This window comes from Lithobates pipiens, unplaced genomic scaffold (genome assembly GCF_037356315.1).
Source record: "Lithobates pipiens isolate NorthernLeopardFrog02 unplaced genomic scaffold, aLitPip1_a1.2 Scaffold_18, whole genome shotgun sequence".
NCBI lineage: Eukaryota > Metazoa > Chordata > Amphibia > Anura > Ranidae > Lithobates > Lithobates pipiens.
Window position 1 is genome coordinate 69,764,071 of NW_027507758.1, and position 18,023 is coordinate 69,782,093.

The 18,023-nt window shown below is 40.1% G+C and overlaps 1 protein-coding gene across 7 annotated transcripts in view; it reads right to left on the reverse strand.

Annotated features, from left to right (window-relative positions):
* ESRRG (estrogen related receptor gamma) overlaps positions 1–18,023 on the reverse strand; it is a 1,080,228-nt gene that overhangs the window by 267,856 nt on the left and 794,349 nt on the right. The window contains exon 1 of one of the 7 annotated variants that reach the window (XM_077485773.1): positions 1,589–1,825. The exons of 2 other annotated variants lie outside the window; for them this stretch is intronic. In XM_077485773.1, coding sequence (XP_077341899.1) covers positions 1,589–1,644 — 56 coding nt within the window. In that variant the 5' untranslated portion in view covers positions 1,645–1,825. Of the gene's footprint in view, positions 1–968; positions 988–1,584; positions 1,826–18,023 lie in introns of those variants that run through there. 4 more of the 7 variants (XM_077485770.1, XM_077485772.1, XM_077485774.1 and 1 more) reach the window with 4 other exon arrangements.

Here is an 18,023-nt window from a genome sequence, read left to right on the forward strand (position 1 = left end):
TTTAATCAGATTTATACTAGATAGGGGTTGTAGAGTAAGCGCGCAGGACAACTACTACTTCTGCACTATGCGGTACAACACTGTCCCTGCATCTGACATCTGCACACAGATCGCTCCCATGCATTTTCCCTAAGAGGCTTATCTAAACTAATCATTCAAATTAGGTATAAGAAGGTAAATTGAAGAAAGCTTCTTTAGTAAAGACAGAGCGTTGACCACACTTCAAAGGTTGTTTCTTATTTACTGCACAGCAAACTTGAAAAACTTCAGTATAAGGAATGGCGTCTAAGAATTTATGATGGGTGACAGTACCTAATTCAGGCACCTGCCTCTTGTGTTGTAAGCCTTAAAGCCTGACATCCTCCTATAGTTTTTTTTTTTTTAAAGAGATTTAGCCTTAAGTTATTTACTTCCTCATTTTATATCACATTCACGTGGCTACCTTTAGATCCCTACTGAGAAATATGCAGTTACTTCCAATTCCCAAAGCATCATTGCAAGCTGTATTGCAGTGAGGTCAGCTTGTCTGCAGCCTAAGTGCTACTCTCCAGCTCTGACACAGGCACACATGGTCTTGTGTTCAGCTTACAATACCAGAGACTATCCCCACAATTACAGATGCTTGGCTTCATTGTTAGAGTGTAGCAGTGCGACCGGCCCCACATGACACAAATGGATCTGTGACAGATGCAAAGATATCCTGACCGTAAGCGAAAAAAAAAAAAAAAAGATCAAACTGCTCAATAAGATACTAACCGAACACAATGAAGCACAAACCGTCCCCTAGATTTTGAATGGGTCTACATTATCTTTTTTCCCCCTTGCTTTTTTTACATTTTTATATTACAAAACGGGGTGAGGGGGAAATAAAAAAAAAAACTTAATTGCAATTTTTCTTCCCTGCAGGTCATCTTAACTAGCTTGAGTTACTCATTGACCGATCCCTATCCTAGTTAATGCTTACCCACCTAGAATTCTTACTCGAGGCTGAGAAACAGAAGACTGCTTCGCAAATAGTTCTCCAAACATGCTTTACCATTTTCAAGTCATTATCCCACAGCACTTGCACTGAGTCTATGACAGGCTGCAAACACAACAAGCAGATCTAGGGTCTGAATGGCATGCAGGTTGAGCTCTGTCCAAGGGGTGGTGGGGGTAGGGGGTGGGGGGGGGGGTGAGACAGAGAGAGAGAACGAGAGAGAACGAGAGAGAGGGCTTCTAAGAAAATATGCTGCACCCTCGTGAAACGACACATTTGAACACTTTGCTAAGCTTTTGTGCCAAGTGCCTATTCTTAGTACCTGAATAAGAAGAGCCTGACGTACAGCTGTCCCCTTGATTGTGGCAGGACTCACAGTGGAAGGTAACAGTAACAATTCCCAACTCACACAATTGAAGAAAAAAAAAAAAGGAGCAAACCCTCAACACAATAGAGAGACAAGACTAGCAAACAGAGATCACTCATGCACAGAAATCCTCTTAGCCTCTACCTGCATTCTCCATCCTAATGTAAAGCATTAAAGGAACATAAAACAAAACATAAAAAAAATCAACAAAAAAAAAAAGAACAAGAACAAGAGGTACCTACTCTTCTTCGTAGTGCAGGGAAAAAGACTCAGGAAGGCAAAGTTCTACCGAATCCATGTGCGCCCGGCAACCATAATTTGTGCACCCCAGCTATAAATCAAAGTTTCCTTGTCAGAGGGACAGTTGCAATTAACACAAATGTTCTCCTTGTGACAAGCCTATAGGCACAGCCAGTTGGGACCAAAAGCTCTCACACTCTCCTAATCAAGGACTTAAAGCCCCGATTGCAGCTTATTAATATGAAGTAGAGCTTTACATATGCAGTCCCTCTGGCCCACTTGGCTATTGGATTGGTGGGAGGGTGGCCAATGAAGAGCAAGGGAGGGCAGAAGCTCCGCACATTGTGACAGCTAGGCAGGTACTAAGGGAGGGGGGGGGGGAAGGAACAGAGTGAGGACGGACTGAGATAGAGGGAAAAGCTCTCATGAGCTAGAAATGTTTCCTTTGGGCTACAATACAAAGAGGGAATAAAAGGTTTCTCTGTTTGGGCATTAAACGTTTGTTATAACATTAAACACAACTCACCAGAGCCAAATGAAAGAAAGATTTCCTGTACAGTAGCTCCCTTTTTTTTTTTTTCTCTTTACTAAGTCAGGGGCATTAAGTTTTTACATTGCTTCCCTGCATGTCAATTTCTCAGATTTCTTTTTTTAATGCTTTTGTAGCAATTTAAAATTTTTTTCCCATCTTGTTTTTTTTTTTTTTTCATTTTATTTTATTTCTTCTCTTAGACACGAGCTAACGTATTTCTTTTCTGGCATTAGGGTTAATGACAAAGTAATAAGAAATTATCGGAAATTTTTAATCGGGTGTCAATTTTTATCTCCAGGTGTTTCCTGCAGAATTTCCGTCACCGCGTTTGGTTAATCTGAGAGTCAAGAGGCTGGCGGTCGCATTGGTTCCTCCTCGCCGCCCAGCGCAAAAAGGACTGTCAGTTGCTGAAAGGGTTAATACAATTTAAAAAAGGGGGGGGGGGGTGATGGTTCTTGAGGGCAATGTTTTAGTATGGATCCCTGCGGTCTGTGAGGCTTGGAAAAAATTGAAATATTTTTGCACCGTTTTGCATGTGTCACAATACCGTTTTAATAAATGAGCGCAATACTGGAGATGGCTCTGATAGGGTTAAAAATTACCTTCGGGTGTAAGCGTTCACTGCGATTTCTTGCTGCAGGTAAATTCCCCCCCCCTCCCATTTTCCTTACGGAATTTTATTAGTAATTTTGGGGCGGTGGCGTGCTGTTAACCATTTGAGGCTACGCCTGCGTTGAACGGCCCCTTTTCCCTGGAAGGGTTAATGTCAAAAAATAAATGGCTACCGGCGATGGCATTTTATTGCATGAGATATAGTTAGCCAATGGAATTTTCAATTCTTTGGTAATGTCGTCCGGGAAGCGAATGCTTGCGATTTTCTAGAGCCTCTATTGGTTTGTAGCGCAATACTGGAGATGGCTCTGATAGGGTTAAAAATTACCTTCAGCTGTAAGCATTCACTGCGTTTTCTTGCTCGAGGTAAATCTTTCTCCCCCCATTTTCCTTATGGAATTTTATTAGCAAATTCGGGGTGGATGCGTGCTGTTAACCGTGCGAGGCTACGCTTGCGTTGCACGGCCCCTTTTCCCTGAAAGGGTTAATAGCTACCAGCAATGACATTTTATTGCATTAGATATAGTTAGCCAATGCAATTTTCATCGCTATGGTCAGCTCGTCCGGGAAGCGAATGCTTGCGATTTTCAAAGAGCCTCTATTGGTTTGTAGCCCAATACCGGAGATGGCAATGATAGGGTTAAAAATGATCTCCGGCTTTAAGTGTTCGCTGCGTTTTCTTGCTCCAGGTAAGTTTTTCTCCCCCCATTTTCCTTACGGAATTGTATTAGTAAATTCGGGTACGGTTGCTTGCTGTTAACCGTTCGAGGCTACGCCTGCGTTGAACAGCCCCGTTTACACGAAAGGGTTAATGACTGCCGGCGATGACATTTTTTTGCATGAGATATAGTTAGCTAATGCAATTTTCATCGCTATGGTCAGCTCGGCCGGGACGTGAATGCTTGCGATTTTTCTAAATTCTCACTAAAAGCGTTCATTACTACCTGCAGTGAAATGTCCGATAGGTTAACTTTTGGTATCATGGTTATTAGTGTAAATTTTTGCTGCGTGCAAAATTATTCCTGACACAGAATTTGTATTGGACTTTTCTGCAATTGCGGCATACAAAGCTTTGTGGGTTTTTTTTTTTTTTACGCAGCGCCCACAAGGTGTTGTCACTCCGGCTGTGATGGGGTTAATATTATATCGCCGTTGTTTGGAATAGGCTAAAACTGAACCTTCTTGGTGAGCCTACACACCTCCGATGCTGACGGGGTTAAGTGTGTGCTAAGACGCACATTACACTCATATGTTTATCTAGATAAATACACGCCTTGGTGCACTTGTCAACCCCCATTGCTTTTTAACTGAGCGAGCACGTATGAACCAAATTTAACACGTCTAGAGCACAAATTCAGATTATGTTAAAAACAATGGGAAAAGCTGGGGCAGTCACATTGATCAATCCCTTTCTTCTATCTGTCAGCGAGCAGATTACAGCGCACTAACCGCACACTGCTGGAACTCCTAACAAGATAAAGGCGAGCACACTACAGTAGCCTGCGCAGGGGACGGTCACTGCACACGCGTGTAAAGAATAAAAGTGGCATTTTCTGTCGGCGGCGGCGGCGGCCGTGTACTCCGGCCCAAATAATAACATTCCGATTCATCAAAAAACGCCCTGGGTGTAATTAAACCCTTGTGAAAATTGATACCGAATCGCCTGACGTAATATTCCACAAATTTTGTTCTCGGAGCCGCTGGAACATAATTGCCGTGCGGGCTTTATAAATAGAAAAGGGAAACAAACCGAACGGAAGGGATATAGTGTAATGTGTGTCAGGATTTGAAGGTGTTAACCTTTTCACGGACTGATCCAGCGGAACTTTAACACTCGCTGACTCACACCAGAGGTACAGTGTATGGTGTCGTAACCCATAGCAACCGATAAGCTTTTGTCTTTTCATGATTGTATACCATTAATTGGTTATTATTGGCTACTGCCCTTGGCATATGGTCACTGCCCTATGTCTTAGCTTTATAGCTAAAAGAGTCTGAGGTATGGTGCAAGATGTCGTAACCCATAGCAACCAAGAAGCTTTCGTCTTTTCATGATGGTATACCATTAATTGCTTGCTATTGGCTAATGCCCTTGGCATATGATCACTGCCCTATGTCTTAGCTTTATAGTATGGTGCAAAACGACGTAACCCATAGCAACCGAGAAGCCTTCATCTTTTTATGATAGTAAAATCTTAATTGGTTGCTATTGGCTACTGCCCTGGTCACTGCCCTATCCTTTATCCCCTAGCTTTATAGCTAGAGGAGTCCAACCTATGGAACACATAGAAACAGGGAGGCCTTCATCCTGTCATGATGGTATAATCTTAATTGGATGCTATTGGCTACTGCCCTATGCTTTATGCCTTAGCTTTAAAGCTAGGGGCGTCCGAAGTATGGTGCAAGGTGTTGTAACCAATAGAAACTGGGAAGCCTTCAACCTGTCATGATGGTATAATCTTAATTGGTTGCTACGGGCTACTTCCCCTATGCTTTATGCCTTTAGAGCTAGTGGAGTCAGAGGTATGGTGCAAGGTGTAGTAGCCCATAGCAACCGGGAAGCCTTCATCTTTTCATGATGGTAACATTTTAATTGGTTGCTATTAGCTACTGCCCTTGGCACATGGTCACTGCCCTATGCTTTATGCCTTATCTTTATAGGTAGAGAAGCTGGAATTATGGTGCAAGATGTCGTAACCCATAGCAACCGGGAAGCCTTCATCTTTTTTTTTATGACAGTAACATTGTAATGGATTGCTACAGACTACTGCTCTTTGCATATGAAAACTGCCCTATTGATTATGCCTTTATTTTATAGCTAAAAAATATGGCGGTATATGGCAAGGTAAATCATCCCATAGCAACTTGGAAGTTTGGAAGTCTTTGTTTTTATGACAGTAAAATCTTAATAGGTTGCTATGGGCTACTGCCCTTAGCACATGGTCACTGCCCCATGCTTTATGCCCTAGCTTTATAGCTAGATGAGTCCGAAGTATGGTGCAAGGTGTATGCTTTATTTTATGTCTTTAGCTCACCATACACGTTAAAATCCGATTGTACAATCTCCTTATGATCTACCAAAAAAGTATGTAGTGCAAGGGCCTGCTTGATTGGGTACACATTGATTGGATAGCTTAGGATCTCATATTGCACAGTTTTGGTAAGCCTAGACTTGACTAAACAAAGTTCGATTAGTCAGATTGTAATGTATATGAAGGATCTGGTTGCCTTCAGCAACTGTCTGTCTTCATCTTTTTATGTCAGTAAAATCTTTATTGATTGCTATGGTACTGTTCTTTGTTCATGATCACTGTCCTATGCTCTAAGGTTCTGGTGGTATGGTGCAAGATATTGTAACCCATAGCAACCAGGAAAACGTCATCCTTTCATAACAGTAAAATCTTATTTGGTTGCTTAGTTCTACTGCTGTTCACACTTGATCACTCATTGATGATTTATAGCTTAATTTTATAACTAGAGGAGCTGGAAGTGCAGTGCAAGATATTGAATCTCATAGTAACCCAGGAAGCCTTCATCTTTTTATGACAGTAAAATCTTAATGCTCCTTGCACATGAACACTGCCCTGTGTTTTATGTTTTAACTTCATAGCCAGGGGAGCTTGTGATTCGGTGCAAAACATTGTAACCCATAGCAACTGAGAACCTTCATCCTTTCATGACAGCATAAACTGCAATTGGTTGCTATGGGTTACTGCCCCTTGTACAGGAATATTTCCCTATGTTTTGAGCCTGAACTTTATAGCTAGAGAAGCTCATAGTGCAAGGTATCGTAACCCGTAGCAACCAGGATACATTCATCTTTTCAGGGCACTAAAATGTCATTTGGTTGCTACAGGCTACTGCCCTTCACATGTGATAACTGCCCTATGATTTATTAACAGGCCTTTGTGAAGAACAAAGATCTAAATAAAATGCAGATATGCATTATACGGTATATTTACACCGGGCTCCTGGGTAGAGAACTCATTCACACTCACACCAGACTCTTGAGATCAGCCTTTCTCATTGGTTCCTCTAGAGTGGGGGTGTCAAACTCAATTTCATCATGGGCCGCATCAGCCTCATGATTGTCCTCAAAATGGCTGGTTGTATCTGTAAGATCAGATGTCCAGTGCATCCCCCTCCCCTTACATTAGATGTCAAGAGCCACCCCACCATTAGAAGTTGAGTCCCCTAATCTCCCTAACATCACAGTTCACCCCCTTTCCTTATGCTGCTGCTGGGGAGAAGCTGGATGCATTGCTTGAAAGCAGAAAGTAGGGTTCTGGAGGAGGACCAGAGGAGGGCTGGAGCTCTCCTGCAGCTGCAGGAGAGGTGTGAGGGACACATGAAATGGCCTGGAGGGCCGTATTCTGCCCGCGGGCCTTGTGTTTGACAACTGTGCTCTAGAGGTTCCATGAGCAACCACTGACAACTATGATGTTTCTAGATTTCTGTAAGGTTCCTACTGACCACAATGTATGGAGCATTTTTCCCACTGACCATCATGCTGATGTACCATGAGCTGTAAATATAGTAATTATTAGTAGGGGTTCCCTGAGACATGAAAGTTATTTCGAGGGTTCCTCCATGCTACAAAGTTTCAGAAAGGCTGCTTTATACAGATAACAGATGATAAGTGAGAAAGGCTTACACGTTTGTTGCAACCCCCTCAACTCCCAAAACGTAGTGTACTTTCACACTGGGGCGGTGTCGGCATTAGCGGTAAAGTGGCTTTTACCACTGTTATAGTGGCGCTTTGGCAGGCAATAGCAGGGGCGCTTTTAACCCCCAAGAAGGTGTTAAAAGTGCTCGTGATGCGCAATTCCAAAGCACTTTTTAGGCACTTCAGAAGCTGTGCCCATTCATTCCAATGGGCAGGGGCGGCAAGAGAGCGGTGTATACACCGCTCCTCCACCGCCCCAAAGATGCTACTTGCAGGACTTTTTTTCCTGTCCTGCAAGTGCACCGCCCCAGTGTGAAAGCACTCGGGCTTTCACACTGGAATGGCATGAAAGGCACTTTTCAGGAGCTTTACAGGCGCTATTTTTAGCGTTAAAGCGCATGAAGACTGCCTCAGTGTGAAAGGGGGCTTAGGGGCTTAATTATAAGGTCTTGTGCGCACAGGACATTTTTACAGCTGCTGTTAGGGGGTATCTGATGTTTAACTGCCTCTGAAAGCCCCTCCATGTTAGCCTATATGTACATGCACACATAAACATAAGCGTTGGGAGGCATAAGCTTTTAGGGACAGGAGAAAAAAAATGACTGCCTGTGCGTCCAGGAGCAGAGGTTGTTGAGCTGTAAAAACTAAAATCACCGAAAAACGTTGCTAAACTCTGTAACTAGCGTTTAGCCTCGTTTGACGGTTTTAGGCGTTTTTACATAAAATGCCAAGAAATGCTAACGCCAAAATAAGTGGAAAAATGTGGCTAACAGCGTGTTTTAAACGCTGCTTTATCCTGGCAGCAGCGCTGGCGTTTTTTAAATGTCCTGTGTGTACGAGGCCTAAAGTTCATCACTGCTACCTCTGCTAACCTCTTTTTCTAAATAAGGGGAATATTGTTTCTGATTTTTTTCCCCCCTTAATTGCAAAGCTGGCCTTGGCAATTCTGTTACTCTAGCCTAAATTTGAATGCAGTTACAATAACCTAGCAGCCAATTTTGGCAATTTATATCGGCCATCTGCTAATTCTTTCCATTAAAATATTGGCAAAAATTTAAGTTAGCCTAAAACAGCCAACGTTACTTTTTTTTTTAAGTGGAAGTAAGTGGTACCCCTAAAGGAAATATTCTTTTTGTGTTTTTTATGGTTTTTTTTCTGTTTCAATTGTTTTTATTGAAAATTTTGCCAGAAACATTACAAAATAAAACGACAAACAATCCTTGCCATGCTCCAAGCATTCAACAATTTAAATTTATAAGGAATAAAAGGGAAGAGAAATAGGGCAGGTCAACTTTGGTGTTCGATATAGGCACAAAAACAAATATGAAGAACAAATGTTCAATGGGTATTTGCATAGAAGAAACCTAAACCTGTTAGGCCATTGTAGATGGCCTTCAGGTCCATCTATGACACACCTATCTTTTTTATTTTTTCTGCTGCTTTTAATACCAGTTTTACATATTTTTTTTTTTGCCATTTCACTGAACATCCCAACTTTACATTAGGCTGGACTGGAGATCCCAACTTTAGCTGTCTAAAAATAGCGAAACATTTCCGAAAAAGAGCAATCATATATGATTGTGTGGCCTCCCATGATGTTTAGGCAAGCGCTGGGCCTTCTTCTCAACTTTCTCCTATTACTTTTTCCTGAAGAACAGGAGAGAGCGTGGAGTTAACGCTGCTCAACTATGTCACTGTGTACCATGTCGAAGGCAGGTACTAAAAGCTTAATTACCAGTAGCATTACGCTGTCTATATTGTTAAATGTGAACCCTGCAATTAAGATGTAAATTTGGCTGTGAGCAGTGAATAAAAAGAGCTTTGGGACGAGAAGTAAAATGCGAGCATTCTAGAGACGCTATACAACAAAAAAGATTAGTCTCAAACCTTAACAGGGGAGACATTTAATCATTTTACAGCATTCAAATGCCTTTTTTGAGCACATTTTTGATTGAAACCGGAATTTAAAATACTATAAAAGAATACAGTCATGTTCCCCGTCAGCATTTAAAAGAGGCATCCACTTTCCTGCAGCAGGATAATCTTTATCTCTGTAATACTGATGCCACTAATTATCCCTCCCCCCCCCCCCCATACTATTCTGTAGACTGGCATTCCAGGCAATGTCCCTGATGTTAGGCAGAAGAAAAGTGCATCCTTCGTACATGGAGACTAGGTATAGGCATGGAGAAAATTGATAGCTCTCTGCACAAAAAAAAATACTGATATTGTAGGATTACAGTTCCTAATTTCCTCTAGTCCACAGGATAATGGTATCTCAGCATCTTCCAGTACAAGGTTCCTTTTCATGTTTTCACATCCACCAAAAGAGAAATGCATCTGACTGCCTCCTCCCCTACTGTTACTCTATTAACCAAAGAAAGCTTCCCTCAAACCAGCTTTCATCAAGCCAAACGACTGTCCCCACCACCACTGGTTCCTTGATGGACTCTAGACACAAAGCACTTCTCCTCCAGCAAACGATGAGGTCTCCCCAGCTCAGAACCTGGAGCTATCCTAGAGCCAATAAAACCTCAGGACCCCCATGATTCACAGCTATGCCTGCCATCCACATAGCTACCACAATGAGCCGTATGTCAACCACACATGTGCATATAATATTACACATAAACAGCTGTAATATTATCGCTCAAAGCATAAAGAGAGCTACAGCTTGCTTATCATGTCACTGACTGCTGTATAAACCACTTTGTATTGTTTTGGAAAGGAATAAATCTGAAATCGCGGAGAGGTTTTCGCAAACTCTACAATAGATAGAATGATAGAAGATGCCCAGGTGTTACAATAGATAGATAGATAGATAGATAGATAGATAGATAGATAGATAGAAGATAAAGTAAGCATATAAATGGATAAAAAGACAGACATAGGAGAAAGAGAGGAGGAGAGATTTATGTGGATAGATGAAGTAGATAGATAGATAGATAGATAGATAGATAGATAGATAGATAGATAGATAGATAGATAGATAGATAGATAGACAGATAGACAGATAGACAGATAGATAGACAGATAGATAGATAGATAGATAGATAGATAGATAGATAGATAGATAGATAGATAGATAGATAGATAGATAGATAGATAGATAGATAGATAGAAGATAAAGTAAGCATATAAATGGATAAAAAGACAGACATAGGAGAAAGAGAGGAGGAGAGATTTATGTGGATAGATGAAGTAGATAGATAGATAGATAGATAGATAGATAGATAGATAGATAGATAGATAGATAGATAGATAGATAGATAGATAGATAGACAGATAGATAGATAGATAGACAGATAGATACCAATAGGAATGTGATAAGGATAGATTGATATTGATAGGAGAGAGATAAGATACGCATATACATGTAAATATAAATATAGGAGAGAAAGAGAAAGCAAGAGAGACTTATGTGGATAGATAAATAGATAGATAGATAGATAGATAGATAGATAGATAGATACCGATAGGAAAGAGATAAAATAAGCGCATAAATGTATAGACAGACAGGTGCAGTACAAAGGGAAGGAGAGAGATATATGTAGATAGATAGCTAGATAGATAGATAGATAGATAGATAGATAGATAGATACTAATAGGAGAGTGATAAACATACATAAATATACAGATGGATAGACTTAAAGATACCAATAAATTACGCAGATGAATAGAGAGATAGACATAGAAGAAATAGAGGAAGAGGGATTATAGATAGATAGACATAATGCTACCGATAAGAGAGAGATAAAGTAAGCACATTGATGGATAAACACACAAACATAGAAGAGATGAAGCAAGAGAGATTAATAAAGAAATAAAGAAGGAAAGAAAGAAAGGAAGGAAGAAAGAAAGAAAGAAAGAAAGAAAGAAAGAAAGAAAGAAAGAAAGAAAGAAAGAAAGAAAGAAAGAAAGAAAGTACAAAAACACAGTAAATAAGTAAGTAGAATAATATAGATACTGAAGATTAAACAAAATATGTACAAAGATATAAACAATGAATAAACACATAATCAATGGGAGGAATGAACAGAGACTTCATATCTAAGCACAGTATATTTGCATACAAACATTTAGAAAATATAGCTGACATTTTAAAATCCTTCCTAAAAAAACAGACAAAGTAGCGTGTCTCCTGCCCAGTACATGAAGTGTGCAGAGTGCCAGGCAGACTGGGGCAGTACGTGTGTTCACCACCATCCATGTGCCAGTACTCCTGTCACTGCTGTCAGCTGGGTCTCTGCTGGGGAATGTACACTGTCCTGGTATCATATATTCTAAAAAATATCCCCAAGGAAGCTGAACACCATGTAGATTTCTGCACAGTTTACCTATGTGCCAGTCCCTAAAGAGTGCAGTTTGACTATATCATGTTGATTGCACATTTTCCGCTCTGGAATTCTAAATTTTGCATTTCTCTCGGGAATAATTTAACTGCATGGCTGGAAGCAAAACAGTTTATCATTCTGTACAATGACAAGCTTTCACTTTTCATTTCTTCATCTTTCTTTCTTTTTCCTTCTTTCCTTCTGCTTATCTCATTGCTTCCTCTATGACTGCTTTCTTTCTACCTCTATTGTGTCTACCCTACCTTTTTCTTTCTTTCTTTTCTTACTTCTTTCTACGTTGTAGTTCCTTGTCACTTCCTTCCTCCTCTATTCTTTCTTTCTTTCTTTCTATCTCCTTCCCTCATTCCTTCCCACATCACTCCTTTCGCCCTATCTTTATTGCTTTTTAGTGCCTTATCATTTCCTTTCTTTCTTTCTTTCTTTCTTTCTTTCTTTCTTTCTTTCTCGCATCTTTCCTCATTCTTTCCTCCATGACTATATTCTTCCTACGCCTTAATCACTTTTATCTATCCTTTCTTTTTTTGTCTTTCTTTTTTTCCTTCCTTATTTCTAGTTCCTTACCTCCTTCCTACCTTTATTGTGTCTTCCCTTTCATTCATTCTTTCTTTCTTTTTACAGTAATATACTTGACTACTACAAATATTGTAACACATGGTTGTATTAACATTATATTCTTGCAACATGACACACACAGATGCTAATGTTCCCTGTACAGTGCAATGCACATCCTTCACCAGCGGTGGCCACTGTATGCAAGTCAGAGATTCCTGAACTTCAAGCCCCATTGTACCAGTCCTGGGCGACTGTTCATCATTTACAATGAAAGCTGCAAATTATCACCAAGGGTTCAGCTTGTATTCTAAGCTGAAAATTAGTTTCCTTAGGATTATGATTTGTCTGAACATGTAATACAGATAATATTCAACATGCAATTTCTGTGGCTGGCATTAACATGATTTGCAGTATGTGTCATTTGATAATAGTAGAAGATCCAAACAATTGCACTATATTTAGCAAAAATTTTTGCTGAGGACTCTGATAACCTGAGATTTCTCCTTTGCAATGTAATACCACCTGTGCGTTTACTGGAGGTTTCTCCAACATAATTACCGTAGTTTGATTAATTTCTCTTATTCGTCTCATCACTCTTCTCCTTAAATTATAACTAAAGACAAAACTTTTTTTTTTCTTTGAACAGAGTTGAGAAGGATTAGAACCCATCAGGTTTTATTGCTGTCCGTGTACCCAATAGGGATATTCACCTTCTCTATTTGTCCTGTTTACCGTTATCATCAAAAGTGAAAGCAAAAAAAGTCCCAAATTTTAAGTTGACATCAGAACACTAATAGAGGGGAAATCTTCCAATGGGACCCTAGTTCTGGTGACCTTGGTGACAATCAGGGATTCCCTTACTTTGGAGGGATTTCTGCTTGTTTCCTGTTTTGGCCAGGAAGTAAAGGGATATCTTGCTAATGGTGAACAGATGGCAAAAAAAAATGAAAAGGGATTATAACTTTCCATTACTCTATCCAAAATGGAAAAAAAAAATGTTCCCTAGAGTTCAGGTTTGAAAGTGGTGTCTACATTTTATACTACATAGAATTAATGTTGACGTATCTCTACCAAACTCGTTTTTTCAATTGCTTTTTCTATAAAAAGGACAGACTAATGTACCCCAAAGTACCCCACCCACCAAATTCAAAATACTAACAAAAACTTACAAAGCCATCAATAACTTTCCCCCAAGCTAAACCATTAACCTTATCTCAAATATCAACCAAATTGTTCTTTGCTCCTCCCAAGACCTCCTGCTCTCTTGTCTTTTTCTCCCACCCACCTACCTCCAGGACTTTTCCAGAGCCTCTCCCATCCTCTGGATCTTGTTACCCAAAGCGGTCCACCTAACAAATACAAATATTTTTATTTTCTCGATCAGCTTATCCCCAACAGTTATTTCCTTTTTTTATCACTTAAACAAATCCCCAGATTGTAAGTTCTAATGAGCAGAGCCCTCCGATTCATCCAGTATTCAATTGTATTGTAACTGTACTGTCTGCCCTCACTTTGTAAAGTGATGTGTAAACTGTTGACGATATATAAATACAGAATCATGATAATACTAATCAATTACTTTTGATCGACAGCTGTGCAATCGAGTTAAAAAAAAGAACAAAACAAAGCAGAAAATCACCTTTTACAAATTTATTAACAGGGCTTCTGTCTTCAATTGATTTCTATATGATCACAATATTTCAGTGCACTAAATCAATTTCAAACTATAAAATATATTGATTATTATTCTTATTCGTATTGGTATATGTTTAGGCAAGAAAACATAGCCAGTACATACTTGCACTACATGCACATTTGCTCATGTTTTATCCCTTTAAAGATGCTGGACCTGCCAGAAACTTAGTGAGCTCCTGACTTCCTGTTTGAGCTGACAACGTCACCTCTACTGCACTAAAATCCTAACCAGCATTGCCAGCCAAGTCCCTCCAGTGGACTACAAAATGTTACACATTGCCATCCTCTCTGCTTGCAAACACTGATTTCTTACCCAGCAAAACAGTAGGGCAGGACATAGGGCATCCTTCTGGTCCCTCCTCCCAACAGACTTCATAAAAGACTTCACCTACTTTGTGCAGTGAAAGGGCTCTTGGAAGATGTCATTTTTAGGATGGGCCTAGGTCGATAGGAACTGATGTAGGGCTTGCTATAGATCCTTTCATCCCAGCAGTCTCTCAAAAGTCTGCTTATATACTGTGTGCAGGGAAAGGACCATTGCAAGATGTGGTTCTGGGGATGTGTCTACATGAATAGGAACTGACACAGGACACTCTCCTGATCTATTCTCTCAGCAGACCCCCAAAAGCCTGACTACATTCTGCAGTTCTGAGTAGTTATAAGCCAAATGTACATGGGTTTGGTTTGGGGCAGATTCGGTGAACGTGGCTAAATTTCAGGTGCTGGATTCAAACCACACTGAGGTCAATGAGAGCCGAATGTTAAAAAAAAAAAGTTCTAGACTAATATACTAGAGCTTGGCAAACAAATTACATGGGGAATGGGGCTGAACAATACCCTAGGGAACATGTAGCAAAGCAAAATAAAAATGTAAAAAAATCAATTTGGCAGGGAGCAGTGATTTTAGTAATACTTGAAGTGAAACATTAAAAATGCAAAACTGCATTTAATAAACATGCCTGGGAGATGCCTTGGTCCTGTCAATGAAGAGGTGTGTCTGTATGATGTATACAACCTTTTACAGAAAAAACTGACATGTACAATGAAAAAAGTGCCAGCAAAATCACAGCTCCAATCACTTTGATCTGTCTGTAAACAAACATCCAAAAATTCATTTTATCTATGCCAGATTGCCAGGAGGCTGATGAGCACAAGGGCCCTGGCCTGGTGGTTGTGGAGGCCTGCAGGCGGGGGGCTTGGCCTTAAAATTCATACCAGACCCCAAAGATCTAGAGGACTTGGTAGCTGAATTACAGGTCATCTAGTGTAAGAGTCACTATGTCTCAAAAACTTGGTAATACAGTTTTTCTTACCAGAGCCCTTATTCTTGCAGGCTCTACTGTGCTGAAAGACTGGTCCCTGCAGCCTCTTCTCCTCTGCACATCTCTGATCCTCTGACACCCCTAAGACTGATGCAGGGACCAAAGGAAGCAATGCATTGGACATAAAGGCATTGATGAACTGTCTACAGCAGGAGCATGGGCAAGGATTAGGTTTGTAGATGTGCATTTACCATCCCCTGGGTCAGCACTGAATCACCGGGTTTCCCGCATCGCATCTGTGTGAACTGGGCCTTAGACAGAAATGAGCATTTAATGCTTGCACCACTGCAAGAGAGGATTTTACAAATTTCCTGGCTTTAAAGGCAGGTTGCCTTCATACTTTCAATTACTTTTGATTTTTGAATTAGCAATAAAAAACTGATTGAAAGGATGAAATTACCTGAAATTGTCTATGTGTATGGCGAGCTAGAAAACTTTCCAAGCAGTAAAATACAATACCCAGCATCTTCCTCACATCCAAAAGTTCTGGAGCAGAACTTCCTAGACAATGTCCCGTGCTGTTTCTCAAAACACAGTTTATGCATGTGACATGCTGCCATTGCTCCCTATTAGAGGGATAAAGCACCTCTCTAACACACTAACAAATAAACTAACAAGTGAGAGCAGGCACCTCCAGAGAGCAATAGAGACAAATAGAAAGTGAAATTATCTCTGTGGGAAACATAAAGATTCTTTTTAATAGGCAACATCAACAAGAAATATTTGATATTCTAATCCACCCTATTAACAAAGCCGTGGTTATAAATAGCTGAATGTGCTGATTCCTCCACTTTTACCTAATACGTTTTTGAGCATTTAGGGGACGCTTTGCGGTTATTGGCAGGGACACAAAACACACATACACACAATTAATTATGTTCTAATTAGTCCGTGAATCTTGGTGACAAATACTGAAGATGGCTCCTGTCATTTGAGGCATAGTTTTGCATGTGACGGTAACCAGTTAGAAAATCTTTCCTACTATTAAAAAAATGACTTACATTTTCAAAGCAAACGTACTTAATTGAAGCACACTGAAACTTGATTTAAAAAAGGGGGACAAATAGAGTTATCCATACACTGGCACCTGATGCTTTTCCAACCAGGCTGCTGGTAGCTCAGTTTGGTGCTAATTTGGTCATTTGTGCTGATGGCCAAATATGACAGGTAAGGGCATTGAGCAAGTAACAAATGCCCATACCTTATGAGGGACAACAGATGTGGTTTTCTGACCCAACGGCTTCTCCCATCTTGGATTTTTGATATCTGAGATTTGTCCATCTTAAAAGCTGACATTAATGGAAAAATGGCAAATCAATGATTGCCTGCGAAATTCTGAAACAACCTTTCTCTGCATATATGTGTGCACCACTACAGCAAAGCAATGTGCACTCCAGACTCTCAATTAGATTAACATGACTTTTGCATTTTTTAAAATGTACCCTTCAATGTGTTTTTACACTTATTGTATAACTCTAGCTAATATTTTGTTTTCTAATTTAGAAGACTAGAAGAAGGTTGGTAATTCTAAAAGCTTTTTATATCTACCTTTGTATCTGTTGGGGAGATTTCCCTGCACTGTTCCTAATGTTGACCATTGTAACCTTGGATTAAAGTAAATTCAAAATGTTACATTGGTTATGGTAACAGTATTACCCTTCCTTACCCTGCCCATAAATGGGTAGTTTTTGTTCTGTTCAGCCAGCACACTGAGCAAAAAAAAAAAAAAATAACAGTTTCCTCCATCCATACAAGTGAGATAGATGGATGAAGTCACCCAATGGGACACCATTCTGACAGTGAGATTTACTGCTGATAGACAACATTTTTCCAGCATGTCCCTTCAACAGAAGTCAATCAAGTGATCCGTGCTGAACCAGACAATTTTTGATCTGTCTATGGCCAGCTTTAGGCTTTTAAAATATATTTTTGTTTTAGTCTGTGTCTCTGTGGAGAGATTTACCATCACTCCCTGTCCTAATGGACCCAAAAGGCAAAATAAAACTGACTGTAACCCCTGTATCCAAAACAAAATAAATAGCTGGAGTTGGGGTTGGAATTTAAAGTGTTACTATTGCTAGAGTTTTTTTTTTTTGTTACTTGGGAGGGTGCATGTGGTCGTCTCAGAGCTAATCAGCACTGTCCAGACAGAGGGACAGGGGTTCTGCAGCCTCACAGGACAGTCAGAGTAGAATGAAAACTCCTCCTACAAGCTTTAACTGGAAACTGATAGAAGTCAAAAGACTGCTATATACTACTATTACTAATATTACTAAGATAATTGCATTTCCATGTTCTGTGTACTGTGGGAGACCAGATATAATGAATGCAGGTTCCTGGGTTTAGTAACACTTTAAGAACCTCTTGGCATGTGTACATATATCCCCATGGCCTCCTTGTTTTATGGTGGAACATAAACAGAATCAAAAATGACATATGTAATGCCATATATCAGTTTTTGTGCTACCGGAGTTCCTCCTGTAAAATGACTTCAGTACCTGTTGATTCTGCCAGTAAGTCTATTATGCTAACTGTCACATGTGCTTGCCCTGAATCTTCCATCACATTCTGTCTTGGTGACAATGGTCACCAGGAAAAATAGAGAGTGTGCGTCTACATAGCAGGTACATAGACTTCGATATAAAACTTGACGGATGTTCTAGCCTTTTTCTACTCTACCCATCTGGCTATGTTTGCTGGAGC